Below are 16,995 nucleotides of genomic sequence, written 5' to 3'. Positions count from 1 at the left end.
CAGACGAGATGCCAAGTGCTTTATATACATTACCCCTCTTAATTTTCTCAGCCATTCTTTCAAACTAGTATCTCCATTTTACTCCCTAGAAAGTCAAATCGTTCTTGATAGGAAGAGCCAAATAATCTAGGTCAATAACTTGATGTCCAGTTTTTATTGTTGTTGTTTTTGGGACGGAGTCTCGCTCTGTCGCCCAGGCTGGAATGCAGTGGCACGATCTTGGCTCACTGCAACCTCTGCCTCCCAGGTTCAAGCGATTCTCCTGCCTCAACCTCCCAAGTAGCTGGGACTATAGGCACCTGCCACCATGCCTTGCTAATTTTTATATTTTTAGTAGGGATGAGGTTTCACCATGTTGGCCAGGCTGGTCTCAAACTTCTGACCTCAAGTGATCACCCCGGCCTTGGCCTCCCAAAGTGTTGGGATTACAGGCATGAGCTACCATGCCTGGCCTAGTATTTCTTGAAGAGAACAATTTCCTGATTATGGCTGAGGAATCAGAAAATGCTTTTTTACTTCTCATCTGCAAGGTGATGGAGGTGGGATCAATGATGTTCACCTAATTGATTTTCATCATAATGCACCGCCCATAGAAAGATCCTAAAGGGTCAGTCCTTAATTGTCAAGATTAAATGATTAATGTTAATTATATTTTATTTTATTATCTGTGTGTGATTTATGTTAATCAAACTATGCTGTTAAGACCCAGGATATCCCCCTATTTTTTTTGTTTTTTGATACGGAGTTTTGCTCTTGTTGCCTAGGCTGGAGTGCAATGGCACGGTCTTGGCTCACTGCAACCTCCGCCTCCCAGGTTCAAGCGATTCTCCTACCTCAGTCTCCCAAGTCGCCGTGATTACAGTTGTGCGCCACCACACCCAGCTAATTTTTGTATTTTTAGTGGAGTCGGGGTTTTACCACGTTGGTCAGGCTGGTCTCGAACTCCTGACCTCGAGTGATCCACCTGCCTCAACCTCCCAAAATGCTGGGAGTACAGGCATGAGCTACCGCACCCAGCCCCTCCTATTCTTAAATATGCATAATGTCTGAAATGCCTGGATCTTGGATAGATAGATCAAAGGTGGTGGGATGGGTCAGGAAGGCAGAGTTTGTTCATTCGCCTCTTTACTCATTGTTAAATGGTCCTACTGTTTAGCCCTGAGTGTATAAAAATGATTAAGACAGTCAATGTAGAGAATAGTCTACTTAGAGACATTGCCAGAATGTCTGTATTATCATATGTACTATAATAGATACACATATACTGTATGCCATGATTTTTCAAAAGTACTAGAACAGAAATATTTTTAAATGTTATAGGACACTACTTGTCAGGAAGAGTTGAGGAAAGTCCAATAGAGGAAGAACAAACTGAGCTGGGTTTTGAAGCATGGAGTTTCAGATTAAAGAAAAGAGGAAAAGGCCAGGTGTGGTGGCTCATACCTGTAATCCCAGTACTTTGGGAGGCCGAGGCAGGTGGATCACGAGGTCAGGAGTTCCTGGCCAAGATGGTGAAACCCTGTCTCTACTAAAAATACAAAAATTAACTGGGCGTGGTGGCGGGTGCCTGTAATCCCAGCTACTCGGGAGGCTGAGGCAGGAGAATCACTTGAACCCAGGAGGTGGAGGTTACTGTGAGCCAAGATCACGCCACAGCACTCTAACCTGGGTGACCGAGCAAGACTCTATCTCAAAAAAAAAAAAAAAAAAGCAGAAGAGGCTGGGCGCAGTTGTTCACGCCTGTAATCCCAGCACTTTGGGAGGCCGAGGCAGGGGAATCTCTTGAACCCGGGAGGCTGAGGTTGCAGTGAGCCGAGATGATGCCACTGCAACACTGCACTCCAGCCTGGGGGACAGAGCGAGACTCCGTCTCAAAAGAAAAAAAGAAGAAATAAAATATGCAAAACTATGTAGGTCCAAAATAAAATAGGAGAGAGTGTATGGTATTTTCGGGAGTGGTGATGATTAGTCTGTTTGAGATAAGATCTTGAAGGATTTTCAACTTATTCAAGTCTGAACTCCACCCTCTATGCCAGGAATTGGCAGACTTTTTCTGTAAAGAACTAGACAGTATGCACTCAGGTGGTTGTAGAAGTTTGATTAAATGGCTGATTTCTCAATTAGATATGGCATTTGAGACTCTGCCTAGGGAGAGTGCTCAGGTCATGCTTATATGTGAAAATGTGTAGTTATTTTTTCCTCTTGCTCTCACACGTGCCCCTTGCTTTCCTAAGCTGAGGTTTTGAAAATGAAATTTTGACAGTTGAGTGAAAATGCCCTCTATAAGCACCGGTATTTCCTTCTTTAAAGAATTCCCTCTCAGGAATAAGAATAATTGTTGTCTACTGTATTGTAAGACTTGGGGTTCGACCATGAACGCATTAGTCCAGTTCGATAAGCTTCATTATTCTCGTTGGTAGTAGGGTCCATTTTGTGGGAGAACACACCAATAATTTCCTTGCCTTCAGGGAAGTTTAAGCCTATTGAAAGCAGTTACAGATATATTACAGATGTATTATTCAGGAAGTTTCTCGACAGGCAAGATGGTTCAGCAAGTTCATTGTCTTAATTACAATAATTTTTTTTTTTTTTAGACAGAGTCTCTCTCTGTCACCCAAGCTGGAGTGCGGTGGTGTGATCTCAGCTCACTGCAGCCACCACCTCCCAGGTTCAAGTAAATTCTCTGCCTCAGCCTCCCGAGTAGCTTGGACTACAGGCACCCACCACCATGGCTGGCTAATTTTTGTATTTTTATTAGAGATGGGGTTTCACCATCTTGGCCAGGCTTGTCTTGAACTCCTGACCTCGTGGTGTACCCACCTCGGCCTCTCAAAGTGCTGAGATTACAGACATGAGCCACTGCAGCCGGCCTACAACAACATCTTTTTTTTTTTTTTTTGAGAAGGAGTCTTGCTCTGTGGCCCACGCTGGAGTGCAGTGGCGTGATCTCAGCTCATTGCAACCTCCGCCTGCCGGTTTCAAATGATTCTTGTGCTTCAGCCCCCCAAGTAGCTGGAATTGCAGGTGTGCACCACCATGCCTGGCTAATTGTTGTATTTTTAGTAGAGACGGGGTTTTGCCATGTCCAGGCTGGTCTCAAACTCCCGAACTCAGGTGATCTGCCCGCCTCAGCCTCCCAAAGTGCCAGGATTACAGGCATGAGCTACCATGCCATCCAATTAGAGTAACTTTTTACATGTTGTATTTTTAAAACTCATAACTTATAATCTAAAATTTATGCTCAGCACAGCTAACTTTGGAGACATACCAAGAATGGCCAAATTTAGATTTGATTTTTATTTATTTATTTATTTTTAGAGATGGGGGGCGTCTTGCTGTGTTGGCCAGGCTGGAGTGCAATGGCTATTCACAGGCATGATCATAGTGCATACACTATAGCCTCGAACTCCTGGGCCCCAGTGATCCTCCCACCTCAGCCCCTTGAGCAGCTGGGACTACAGGTGCGCATCACCACACCCAGCTAAATCTGGATTGTGTGGAGTCACTAGGTTAGTGGTAATGTGTTACCGCGGTAAGAGGAACCTAATACAGGAAATAAAAGTTGTCGTCAGATTCTTTGAATGCCCAGCCCTAAGCAGGCACTCACCCTGTTCCCGGAAAGAGCTGGGTCCAGCTGTGTTTTCTAGTGGCCCAATAACAAGAAGCAGACAAACTAGGGAAAAAGAGAGTTTATTGCTGTAACAGGAAGGTCAGAGATAATTCCACCAGACCAATTCAAAGTGTTTGATTTTCTTAGTGCTTGCATAGGTTTGGGTTATGTGCCTATGTGCGGTATTGCACTTGCCAAAGTCTATGGGTAACTAATTTTATTTCAACTAGAAAGTCAGGGGCCAAAAAAGTGCTTTCTAAGTCTAGTCAAGCTGTGAGAGCCCCTGTACCTTCAAGGCCTGCCTCCTAAATGCTATTTAATGAGGACTGTGGTACCAGAGTGTGTGTTTGTTTATCTATTTTTGAGACAGAGTGCCTGCCACTCTGTCACCCAGGCTGGAGTGCAGTGGCACACTTGCTGCAACCTCCACCTCCCAAGTTCAAGCGATTCTCCTGCCTCTGCCTCCCAGGTAGCTGGGACTACAGGTGTGTGCCACCACACCTGGCTAATTTTTCCATTTTTAGTAGAGACGGGGTTTCACCATGTTGGCCAGGCTGGCCTTGAACTCCTGACCTCAGGTGATCCGCCACCTGACGTCCCAAAGTGCTGGGATTACAGGCGTGAGCCACTGTGCCCGGCCAGGAGTGTTTATTTCTATCTTATCTCATTTACAGTTTGGTCTGGAGAGCTGTCTTAGACTCTCCAATAAATCTATTCAAACAGCTGCCTCTGTTATCTTGACTTGCTCCAGTTTTGGGAGAAACCTGTGTAGGAGCTGTGTTTCATTTCTGGGTTTGATGTACGGGCATCAGTTTCCCTGGGCTTAATTATTAGCTTACTGTGAAGGCACCGTTGTGGAAATTTCTCTGCGTAGTTAGGGTGCTATTCAGGTCTGTCTGTGTGACTGTCATGGCAGGACTGTCTGTAACTGTGAGGGAGCAGTGACCTGCCACAACCCCTCTCTGGAAGCAAACATCCAGTCCCCGCTGGCTTTGGGGATTCCTAGGTCATAGCAGCCACAGCACACCTGTTGGGCCTGCCTCTCACCAGGCAGCTTTGCCTGTCTGTCTTCGGCCCAGGATGTCGTGAGGCCTGCTATGTGTCAGGAGGAGTGTTGTTAGCTGGTTGGATGAAGGTCACCCAGAGCTCATATGTGTGGAGGGGAGGGGCATCCTATAACTAAACAAATGGCCGCGGACTTGGCAATTCATCTTTCAGAAGAAGAGCCAGTGGTCGGTCTGTCAGCTGGTCTCTTTGAGGTTGGGTGCATTTACCGAAAATGTGTGGCTTGAATTTCCTCCTTTGGATTTTGAAACAGCATGTTTTTCAAACCTTTCGTCCACCTTCTGGGCGTTTCTTATTACTCTTTTTGGTCAAAAGTCTTATCTTGATCATGTTTTCTTTCTAAGACAAAAGGCTCCCTGTGAAGTACCTGCCTGGGGAAGGGAGAGGTTGAGGTTGTTTCTTCCAGGTCACCCCAAATAGAGGGATTCTGATATTGGTGGTGTTTCCAGGGGAGTATATTCTTTCTCTGTTTATTGTCCCCTAACCTTTTTTTTTTTTTTTTTTTTGAGACAGAGTCTCACTGTGTCACCCAGCCTGGAGTGCAGTGGCGTGATCTCGGCTCCCTGCAACCTCTGCCTCCCGGGTTCAAGCGATTCTCCTGCCTCAGCCTCCTGAGTAGCTGGGAGTACAGGCGCTCACCACCACACCTGGCTAACTTTTATATTTTTAGTAGAGACAGGGTTTCGCCATGTTGCCCACACTGGTCTCGAACTCCTGACCCCAAGTGATCTGCCTTCCTCGGCCTCCCACAGTGCTGGAATTACAGGTGTGAGCCACTGTGCTCTGCCGTATCGTCCTCTAACTTTCATGTGCATGAGAAGTAGCTGGAAAGCTTGTTTAAAATGCAGATTTCCTGGCCTGGGGTGGGGCCTGGGGACCTGCATTTTAGCCAGCACCCCAGTGATTGTGATGCTGGGGGTCCTTGAGAAACACAGCAACTCTGATGGTGCCCAGAAATCGGCGTTCCTTGCCCTCCCCTGCAGCTTGGGCTTTGCGTACCTGATTTAGGGTGTTTGTGCGTGTGTAGTGCGTGCATGTGTGCACGTATTTGTGCACATTTGCCAGACACTCCGTTGGTACTAAATCTGAAGCTAATGCGTGTCACATGACCACCACTTTAATCTTCCCCACAGCCCTCGGGTGTATCATTATTGACCCCTTATTCCTGAAAAAGAAACTCAAGCTGAGACAGGTGAAGTGACCTGCCCCGAGCCCAATGCATTTACTAACGGTAGAACTGGGACCCCAGTCCGGCCAGACTCCAGGGTCCAGGACCTGTTCATAACAACTGGGACCCACAGGTGGAAAGGTTGCCCCAGGCGCCTCTTTTCTTTTTGCGCTGCCTGTACCAGTAGGGCCATCTTTGTAGCCAAAAGTCGGGGGTGTGGGACCGTGCCCAGGAGGACCTGGTAATGCCATTTCTGCAGTCTGACAAAAACTGAGTTTATGAATGACTTAGGTAACGTGCATTGAAACGTTTTTGTAATTATTTCCCTCTCTCTCCTCCCTTCCCCCCTCTTCTTTTTCTCTGTCCCCCTAAAGGCCCTCTTTCCCAGCTGCCCACTCCTCAGCACTCGAAGATTCGCCTGTACAACGCAGAGCAGGTCCTGAGTTGGGAGCCAGTGGCCCTGAGCAATAGCACAAGGCCTGTTGTCTACCGAGTGCAGTTTAAATAGTAAGCCGGTATTTCTGTTGGATCCTTGCTGAGAGCTGTGGGGGCGTCGTGGGGAACCCTAGGGCCACACACTAGTTCCTGCCTCTGTGCAGGGTTTGTTACCAAACCCGTGGGAAGCACATCTTTCTTGGAGCTTGTAAAATCTCTGAGGACAGAGGTTTCACAACCTCCCACTCGTCTGAAGGCTTAAACTACACTGGCGGTCAGGATTCTGCTGTCTGACCACACAGGTTCTTGCTTTGGTGGAAAGTTTATTCTTTTGTTGGTTTTGGGAGAAGGGTTGTAAAAATAGGCTTCCACCATGGAAGAGCAGAGGCAGCTTTTAGTCTTCATCTTCGGGCTGAAAAGTCAGATTGATTTAACCTTATAGACCAAACATGGCCTGATCAGAAATTCGTTTTGTTAATTACAATGAATTCTCAGTTTCTCAAGTGGTTTTCCATTTTGTATATTATCCTGGCTCCTTCATCTGTCTCTTGCCTCTTCAAGCTTTTGCAGAATTGGCCATCACTTGATTTGCAATATAAATACATATAGAAAGAGGGCAAAGTCCACGTTATTTTTTGTTATTTTTTGTTTACATTGTTAAGTAGATTAATTGAAGAGTAAGGTGAAGTTTTTGGCTAAGCCATTTTGTACTATTAGGTAAACCAAATGTAAAGACGTGATGATGTCCAGTGCTTGGGAGATGGGATTGGTTCATATGTGTTCACCTGATGCTGTTTGCAGTATCAATTAGCATAGCCCTTTCAGAGAGTAATTCTACCAGACATTTGAAGTCATGGAAATGTCCATAGTAGTTTTCCAATGTGTGTGTGTGTGTGTGTGTCTGTCTGTCTGTTTGTTGTTTTGAAACAGAGTTTCCCTCTATCGCCCAGGCTGGAGTGCAATGGCATGATCTCAGCTCACTGCAACTTCCACCTCCTGGGTTCAAGTGATTCTCATGCCTTCTGAGTAGCTGAGACTACAGGCATGAGCTACCACGGCTGGCTAATACGTATATTTTTAGTAGAGATGGGGTTTTGCCATGTTGGCCAGGCTCGTCTCAAATTCCTGGCCTCAAGTGATCTGCCCGCCTGGGCCTCCCAAAGTGCTGGGATTGCAGGTGTGAGCCACCATGCCCAGCCTTCATAGTAGTTTTATCCTACACAGATAATTCAACCCTCCATCAAAAAAAAGACAAAAACTATAATCATGAAGAGATACATGGAAGTGTATATTCATATCCATCAGTAGGAAAGTGACAAATTGTAGCCTGCTAACTTACACTTGAACACTAAACCACAGATAGCCACTAGAAAGGATAATTAGATGTCATCTGTTAGAAATTGCAACTCCATAAACTTTGGCATGTATGTGTATTTTTTATTTCTTATTTTTGTTACTTAAAAAAATTGTTTTATTTACTTTATACTGAAAAGTTGCAAGTGATGTGTATTTATTGTCAAGAATAGAAAGGGGCCGATCACAGTGACTTACACCTGTAAAAGAATAGAAAAGTAGGTCAGGCGCAGTGGCTCACGCCTGTAATCCCAACACTTTGGGAGGCCGAGACAGGCGGATCACGAGGTCAGGAGATCGAGACCATCCTGACTAACACGGTGAAACCCCATCTCTACTAAAAATACAAAAAATTGGCCGGGTGTGGTGGCGGGTGCCTGTAGTCCCAGCTACTTGGGAGGCTGAGGCAGGAGAATGGCGTGAACCCAGGAGGCGGAGCTTGCAGTGAGCCGAGATCGCGCCACTGTACTCCAGCCTGGGCGACAGAGCGAGACTCTGTCTCAAAAAGAAAAAAGAAGAGAAAAGTAATGTGGAAAAATGACAGGCAATTGATTTGTTAGAGGAGTAGGTTTCCAGTTTTTTTTGAGACAAAGTCTCTGTTGCCCAGGCTGTAGTGCAGTGGCACGATCTTGGCTGACTACAACCTTCACCTCCCAGGTTCAAGCAATTCTCATACCTCAGCCTTCTGTGTAGCTGGGATTACAAGTGTGCGCCACCCCCACCCAGTTCAGATAACTTCTTATTCTCTTTTTTTTTTTTTTTTGAGACAAGGTCTCATTCTGTCCCCCAGGCTGGAGTGCAGTGGGCATGATCATGGCTCAATGCAGCCTCAACTTCCTGAGCTCAAGAGATCCTCCCACTTCAGCCTCCTGAGTAGCTGGGACTATGGGCGCACGCCACTGTACCCAGCTAATTTTTAATTTTTTGAAGAGATGGAGTTTCGTCATGTTGCCCAGGCTGGCCTCGAACTCCTGGGCTCAAGTGATCCACCCACCTCAACCTCCCAAAGTGCTGGGATTACAGGAATGAGCCATCACATTGGCCTTTCTTATTCGTTTTTAAATGTCCGTTATAACAGTAGTTGCTTAATAGAAACAGGTGCTAAAGTGAGGTTTGAGAGTTATCTCTAAATCACATTTATCTGTTCCTCCAGTAGTTATAAATAACCAACATTAAGTCACCTGTAATTAATGGAGCAATCCACCAGAACAGGCTACACAATTTGCAAAACCCAGTGCAAAATTAAAATGTGAGACCCCTATTCAAAGAGCATTACGAATTTCAAGATAGCAACTGCAGACATCAAATGAAGTGCCTTTCTAAGAACAGGGCTTGATGTGAGCGCACAGGTCACATGTCATGTCAGCATTCAGCAAACATAATACCCTAGGGCTAAACAAGAAACTTGTGAGAGTCACGGCCGATGTATTGACTTAGCCTTGATAGCTGATTGATGGGCTTAGCATTCCTTGGCCTTGAACAGGGAAGTATGTTTGCTGGTTTTCAGAGGAGATGCTTCTAAAAATAGAAGAAAACGTTATTGCATTTAAAAAAAAAAAACAAAAACCTTTGATAGCGTTTCATATGATAAACTAACCTGTTTCACTTTATCTTCTTTTCAAAAAGCATTTTGTAGATATTTTCTCAGGGATAAAGGTTGGTTTTATTTTATTTCTTATTTTTTAAAATTAATTAATTAATTTATTTATTTAGAGACAGAGTCTCTGTCATCCAGGCTGGAGTGCAGTGGCGTGATCTCAGCTCGCTGCAACTTTTGGCTCACTGCACCTGTGGCTCACTGCAACCTCCACCTCCCGGGTTCAAACGATTCTCCTGCCTCAGACTCCCGGGTAGCTGAGATTACAGGCACCTGCCACCACGCCCGGCTGATTTTTACATTTTTAGTAGAGACAGAGTTTCACCATGTTGGCCAGGCTGGTCTTGAACTCCTGACCTCAGGTGATCTGCCCGCCTAGCCTCCCAAAGTGCTGGGATTACAGGCGTGAGCCACTGCGCCTGGGTAGAGGTTGGTTTAGTAAAAGAAACATAGGTTAGGATACATGTGAATGTTCCTGTTAGAAGAACGTGAAATTGAGGATGATTTCTTTTTCTTTTTCAGTTTGTAGATTTGATAATGGAAGAGGACCTTTGCATTTGTTTCAGATACTTTGTTTTAGATATAAACATGTGTTTGGGACTTTTTATTAGTTTTGAGGCTTGTGAGATTTAAATTTCCACCCTGTTTCTCTACAATAAAGCATTGCTATGATTAAAAATGAAGATGCCTTTGTGTTCTGACAGTTGGAGTAGCAAGACCGAAATTACATGGAGCACTTTGTGGGAGAATCTCAAGTCTAAATCATGGGTAGCAGACAGTGGCTGCAGGCTATTTGGCTCCCAGTGTTTAATTTTTTTGTCTTAAATTAGTTGACAGCGTTAAGAAATCTGGATTTTTTCACTTAGAAAAAAAAAAAATACAAAACAGGAAAAAAAAAAAAAAATCCTGGTTTTAGTTTTCCTTGAAAATGCAGACGGTCGGGCAGCAGGGCCCTTCCCAGGTCACGCCTCCTGTTCTACTGCCAGCCTCTCTCTCAGACCTGCCCAGCCCTGTCTTCTCAAACATTTGTTTTTCATTTTCTTCTGATTTTAGTAGCAATCCGTGTGCTTTATAGAAAATCTGGACAATCTAGAAAAGTAGAAAAAAATAAAATTAAAGTAACCTGTTGTTCTACACTCTTAAGAATAATCACTATTCTCATTTTTACTTTTTATTTTATCTTATTTATTTATTTAAGACAGAATCTTACTCTATTGCCCAAATTGGAGTGCAGTGGCGCAATCTCAGCTCACTGAAACCTCCGCCCCCTGGGTTTAAGTGATTCTCCTGCCTCAGCCTCCCGAGTAGCTGGGATTACAGGCATCCGTCACCATGCCTGACTAATTTTTTTTGTATGTTTAGTAGAGATGTGGTTTCACTATGTTAGCCAGGCTGTTTTTGAACTCCTGACCTGAAGTGATCTGCCCACCTCGGCCTCCCAAAGTGCTGGGATTAGAGGTGTGAGCCACTGCACCCAGCCACTATTCTCATTTTAGACTTTTTTTCTAAATTCATTCTCTTGTTTGAAAATGTGTGTGTGTGTGTGCGTGTGTGTAAACTAAACTGGGGTCACACTTTTGGGGTCTCTTTCCTTTTTTAATTTTAATTTGCCATAGTTCAATGTGAGCATTTTTTCATGTAATTATTACTGTGTGGACATTGTATGTTTCATTATGTGACATATCACATGTGCTGTATTTGACTTTTCCCCACTCATGGGCGTAGACAGTTGGCAGTTGGTGCCTGTCCTAAGTCATGTCCTTGTACATGAATCATATCTGGTTATTTTCTTACACTTCTAGAAGAGAGGTTGCTGGGCCAAAGGGGATGGACTTATTTAACATTTTTGTGAGTGACCTCACAAAGACTGGACATAGCTCTTGAGTCCCAGAGACAGGCTGAGCCTCGGCAGTGGCAGGGGTGTGGAGGAGCAGGCCCCGCACTGCATTGGAGGAAGAGCCGTGCATGTTGCTCTTGGAGGAGGAGGAGCGGGGCGGTTAGAGGGTCTTTAAGTATCTGTCTACCTTCAAAAAGAAATCACTCACCTCATCCAGGGCACACCCCTCACACCCCCCGCCTGAGAGGAGAGGCTCATGGTTTGCGATCCCTCTCCCCATTAGGGTCTGTCACCCTGGAGCTGGGTAGTAGGTATCTATTGCGAGTGTCTTCATGGGAGCCCTGGCCATGCATCTTGAAGTGGCTTTCATCTTGTCCCTTGCCACTTAAACGGAAGATGCATTTCGGAGAGTGTTGGAGGTACAGTTAGAAGCATGTGTGATACGTGAAAGCTGGTGGCCGTGGGGATACGGAGTGGTCTCCAGTCTCGTCTCCTGTCTCCCATGACCTTGCTTTCTGGGCCATAGTTGCTGTCCTAGAAGGGACACTATCCACAGCGCCTACTCAGGCTCCCAGCAGCCATCTCCTTGGCCTTTCTGAAGACTGTCACCTAAGGTAAAGAGGTCAGAGCTGGGGACTAGAGTCCCGTGTGGGGCTGTGGCATTGGAACTCTGGGAAAGGCACTGTCATTCACAAGGATGTGTGGCCATGTATTTGGCAAGATTTTCATATGGGTGAGACAAGTCCTCTTTAAATGGGCAGCTATGGGGTGGAAAGAAACTCCGCGCCAGCAGGAAGCAGGACTGGAGTTTGTATTAATGCAGTTCCATGCCCAAAACATAGGCTACAGAGACTGAGTTTGAAGAATTAAAATCAGTTATGGGATGGAATGGGAGAAAATACTTGCAAATCATATATCTGACAAGGGAATTGTATCCAGAATAGATAACAAACTCTTACAATTCAACAATTAAAAGACAAATAACCCAATTAAAAACCACAGCTGGGCACAGTGGATCATGCCTGTAATCCCAGAACTTTGGGAGGCCAAGGAGGGAGGATTACATGAGTCTAGGAGCTCAAGACCAGCCTGGGCAACATGGAGAGACCCCAGCTCTACAAAAAAATTAAAAATAAAAATAAAAGTAGCGACTGGGCACAGTGGCTCATGTTTATAATCTCAGCACTTTGGGAGGCCAAGGCGGGTGGATCACATGAGGCCAGGAGTTTGAGACCAGCCTGGCCAACATATAAAACCCCGTCTCTACTAAAACTATAAAAATTAGCCAGGCATGATGGTGCATGCCTGTAATTCCAGCACTTTGGGAGGCCAAGGCAGGTGGATCACTTGAGGTCAGGAGTTGGAGACCAGCCTGGCCGATATGGTGACACCCCATCTCTACTAAAAATACAAAAATTAGCTGGGTGTGGGGCTTGCACCTGTAGTTCCTGCTACTCGGGAGACTGAGGCACGAGAATCACTTGAACCCAGGAGGTGGAGGTTGCTGTGAGCTGAGATTGCACCACTGCACTCCAGCCTGGGTGACACAGCAAAACTCCATTTCAAAAAAAAAAAAAAAAGGGTGGAGGGGAACTGTGGAGTATATATAAATTGTATCTCAATAAACCTGTGTTTTGAACAAAAGCTCTGGGGAAACTGTTACACATAAAGCAGAGGGAATTCTGTGAATTGAAATCCTTTTTTCCTTCCCAGCACCGATAGTGAATGGTTCATGACCGACATCATGTCCATAGGGGTGAATTGTACACAGATCACAGCAACAGAGTGTGACTTCACTGCCGCCAGCCCCTCAGCAGGCTTCCCAATGGATTTCAATGTCACTCTACGTCTTCGAGCTGAGCTGGGAGCACTGCATTCTGCCTGGGTGACAATGCCTTGGTTTCAACACTATCGGAATGGTAAGAGAACTTGGGTATGGAAAGATAACTTGGGTATGGAACTTCCTTTATACTTTCCAGGTTTTTTTCACTTGCAGTATTGACTCCACACACCTCTGTTCTGCCTCTCATCCTAAATGACCAGCAGACAAAGGGATAGCATGGTCAAACCCACACTCTGATGTTGGAGTCTGATGCTAGGGGAGTATGATTTGCTAAACCAGGGGTTGGCCAGCTACAGCCTGCAGGCCAAATCTGGGCCACCACTTGTTTTTGTAAATAAAGTTTTATTGGAACACACAGTTACATCCATTTTTTATTGTGTCTATGGCTGCTTTCACACTACAATGGTAGAGTAGTTGCAATAGCAACTGTTGAGCCTGCAAAGTCTGAATTTACTGCGGCTCTTTGCTGAAAAAGTTTGCCAACCTCATGCTAGAAGGGATGCTAGCATATGTATCTGATCACCCTCACTTATTCTGGTGCAACTTCTTTTATGTTACAGAATAGGCACTTTGAATGGTGCCTGGCATGTAGTAGGTATTCAGTAAATATTTGTCGAATGACTGAGTGAACAAATGTGTCGGCAGATATTGGAAGGAGACTGAAGAACCCTCAGATTCCAGTTCCTACATTTGTTGCTCCAGTAATTCATTTGTCACGTGGTCAGCCATGCCAGATGCTTCTTCCGTGTCTGGCTTATGCACACATAGGGCATGAAACTTACTTGGATTGTGATTTAGACAAACTAATATATAAAACAATTGAGAAAATATGATCACCGTCTAGATATTTGATATATAATGAAGAATTATTGTTGACTTATTTTCAGTGTTGTAATGGTGTTTTGGTTATGATTTTTAAAGGGGGGGAGGTATTCTGGTTAAGACGTTAAAGTTTATGTTATGTGTATTTTAACCAAAATAAAAAATTGGGGGAATAAAAAGGGTTCCTGCCGGGTACGGTGGCTCACATCTGTAATCTTGGCACTTTGGGAGGCCGAAGCAGGCAGATCACTTGAGGTCAGGAGTTCGAGACCAGCCTGGCCAACATGGTGAAACCCTGTCTCTACTAAAAACACAAAAATTAGCTGGACTTGGTGGTGCATGCCTATAATCCCACCTACTTGAGAGGCCAAGGCAGGAGAATCACTTGAACCCGGGAGGCAGAGGTTGCAGTGAGCCAAGATCACATCACTGCACTCCAATCTGAGCAACAGAGCAAGACTCAGTCTCAAAAAAACAAAGTTAAAAATTTTAAAAAGTGTTCCTATATTTCAGAGGTACATATTAAAGTATTTGCAGATGAAATGATGTGATGGCTGAGATTTGTTCAAAGAAATCAAAATAGGCTGAGCGCAGTGGCTCACACCTGTAATCCCAGCACTTTGGGAGACCGAGGCAGGTGGATCACCTAAGGTTTGGAGTTTGAGACCAGCCTGGCCAACATAGTAAAATCCCGTCTCTACTAAAAATACAAAAAATTAGCTGGGTGTGGTGGTAGGCGCCTGAATCCCAGCTACTTGGGAGGCTGAAGCAGGAGAATCGCTTGAACCTGGGGGCAGAGGTTGCGGTGAGCTGAGATCGCAGCATTGCACTCCAGTCTGGGCAACAAGAGCGAAACTCCATCTCAAAAAGAAAAAAAAGAAAGCAAGAAATCAAAATAATCCGAAGAGCAGGAGGGGCAAGGACGAAGTTTCTAGGCATAGAAGAAATAAAAATTGGTCATAAGTTGACGGTTCATTCAGTTGGGTAATGAGTACATGAGTGTTTGTTATGATCTTCTCTCTACATTTTATTTATTTACTTTTTTTGAGACGGAGTCTTGCTCTGTCGCCCAGGCTGGAGTGCAGTGGCATGATCTCCACTCACTGCAAGCTCCGCCTTCCGGGTTCATGCCATTCTCCTGCCTCAGCCTCCCGAGTAGCTGGGACTACAGTCACCCGCCACCACACCTGGCTAATTTTTTGTATTTTTAGTAGAGACAGGTTTTCACCATGTTAGCCAGGATGGTCTCGATCTCCTGACCTCATGATCTGCCTGCCTCAGCCTCCCAAAGTGCTGGGATTACAGGCGTGAGCCACCATGCCCAGCCAATCTTCTACTTTCTATGTGTTTGAAATTTTTTGTAATAAAAAGTTTTTTGTTGTTGTTGGGTTTTTTTTGTGTTTTTGTTTTTGTTTTGAGATGGAATCTCGCTCTGTCACCCAGGCTGGAGTGCAGTGGCACGATCTCGGCTCACTGCAAGCTCTGCCTCCCGGGTTCAAGTGATTCTCCTCCCTCAGCCTCCCAAATAGCTGGGACTACAGGTCTGTGCCACCATGCCTGGCTAATCCTGGCTAATTTTTGTTTGTTTTTGTTGTTGTTGTTGTTGTTGTTGTTGTTTTGAGACGGAGTCCTGCTCTGTTGCCCAGGCTGGAGTGCAGTGGCACGATCTCGGCTCACTACAAGCTCTACCTGCCGAGTTCACACCATTCTCCTGCCTCAGCCTCCCAAGTATCTGGGACTACAGGTGCCCGCCACCACGCCTGGCTAATTTTTTGTATTTTTAGTAGAGACGGGGTTTCACCATGTTAGCCAGGATGGTCTTGATCTCCTGACCTCGTGATCCACCTGCCTCGGCCTCCCAAAGTGCTGGGATTACAGGTATGAGCCACCACGCCCGGCCAATAAAAAGTGTTTTAGAGAGGCTTGTGCCTGTGATCTTAGCCCACTGGGAGGCTGAGATGGGAGGATTGCTTGAGCTCAGGAGTTCAAGATGAGCCTAGGGAACATAGCAAGACCCCATCGCTATTTTTTTTTTAAGTTTTTTTTTTTTTTTTAATCAGTGGTTTGTGCTAGGTGCTGTGAGGGATAGAAACAGAGAAGACCAGGCAGTCCTGCTGGCTCCTCGTCTGCTGTGGACAAGCCATTTGTCCTTGGGTACAGAACCACCCCCCATTTGAGCTATAAAGTGTCAAATAAGTGGGAATTAGGAGTATGAAGTAATGATGGCCGGGCACAGTGGCTCACCCCTGCAGTCCCAGCACTTTGGGAGGCTGAGGCAGGCAGATCATCTGAGGTCAGGAGTTCGAGACCAGCCTGGCCAACATGGTGAAACCCCCATCTCTACTAAAAATGCAAAAGTTAGTTGGGTATGGTGGCGCATGCCTGTAATCCCAGCTACTGGGGAGGCTGAGGCATGAGAATCACTTAAGCCTGGAGGCTGAGGCGGGAGAATCTCTTGAATCTGGGAGGTGAAGTTTGCAGTGAGCCAAGATTACACCATTGCACTCCAGCCTGGGTGATAGAGCGAGGCTCCATCATTTAAAAAAAAAAAAAAAAAGGCATGATAGTTACCACCACTGCCCAGGGATCAAGAGAAGGTCACAGAAGCAGGATGTATAGTGACATTGGGTCTGGTACCAGCCAGCTGCTGCTCTCAGCTGGAGTCAAGCACCTGTGTTTCTGTTAGTTACTGGCTGGGTTGCTGTTCTTTGCCCGCATGCTTGAAAAGCTTGACACAGTGGTGGTCTCACCTCATACCTGCCACTTTCACCTCTGCTGGTGGCGTTAGAATCAGTAATGGACATGAAGGAGGTTTACCAAGTGGAGGAGTGAGATGGTGGTTGGAGGGGGCAGGCGCTGGCATCACCACTGCCTGGGTTCTTATCCCAACTCTGCCATTTACTGGCTGTTACTCTGGGCAAATAGTGTCACCTCCCGGCTTCTGTTTCCTCATCTGAGAAATGGGGATAACCTTATTTGTTTTTTTGTTTTGTTTTTTGTTTTTTTGAGGCAGTCTCACTCTGTCGCCCAGGCTGGAGTGCAGTGGAGCAATCTCAGCTCACTGCAACCTCCACCTCCAGGTTTAAGTGATTCTTGTGCCTCAGCCTCCCCAGTAGCTGGGATTACATGCGTGTGCCACCACACCCCAGTTAATTTTGTTTTTGTTTTTGTGAGACAGAGTTTCACTCTTGTCACCCAGGCTGGAGTGCAGTGGCACGATCTCAGCTCACTGCAACCTCTGCCTCCCAGGTTCAAGTGATTCTCC

At 45.6% G+C, this 16,995-nt stretch overlaps 1 protein-coding gene across 1 annotated transcript in view; it reads left to right on the top strand.

Moving 5' to 3' along the window:
* IFNGR2 (interferon gamma receptor 2) overlaps positions 1–16,995 on the top strand; it is a 36,287-nt gene that overhangs the window by 5,728 nt on the left and 13,564 nt on the right. Inside the window, exons 2-3 of the mRNA XM_007964595.3 lie at positions 6,218–6,350; positions 12,779–12,984. Coding sequence (XP_007962786.2) covers positions 6,218–6,350; positions 12,779–12,984 — 339 coding nt within the window. The remainder of the gene's footprint in view (positions 1–6,217; positions 6,351–12,778; positions 12,985–16,995) is intronic.

This window comes from Chlorocebus sabaeus, chromosome 2 (genome assembly GCF_047675955.1).
Source record: "Chlorocebus sabaeus isolate Y175 chromosome 2, mChlSab1.0.hap1, whole genome shotgun sequence".
In the NCBI taxonomy this organism is placed as follows: Eukaryota; Metazoa; Chordata; class Mammalia; order Primates; family Cercopithecidae; genus Chlorocebus; species Chlorocebus sabaeus.
This window is presented reverse-complemented; position numbering and strand designations above follow the sequence as displayed.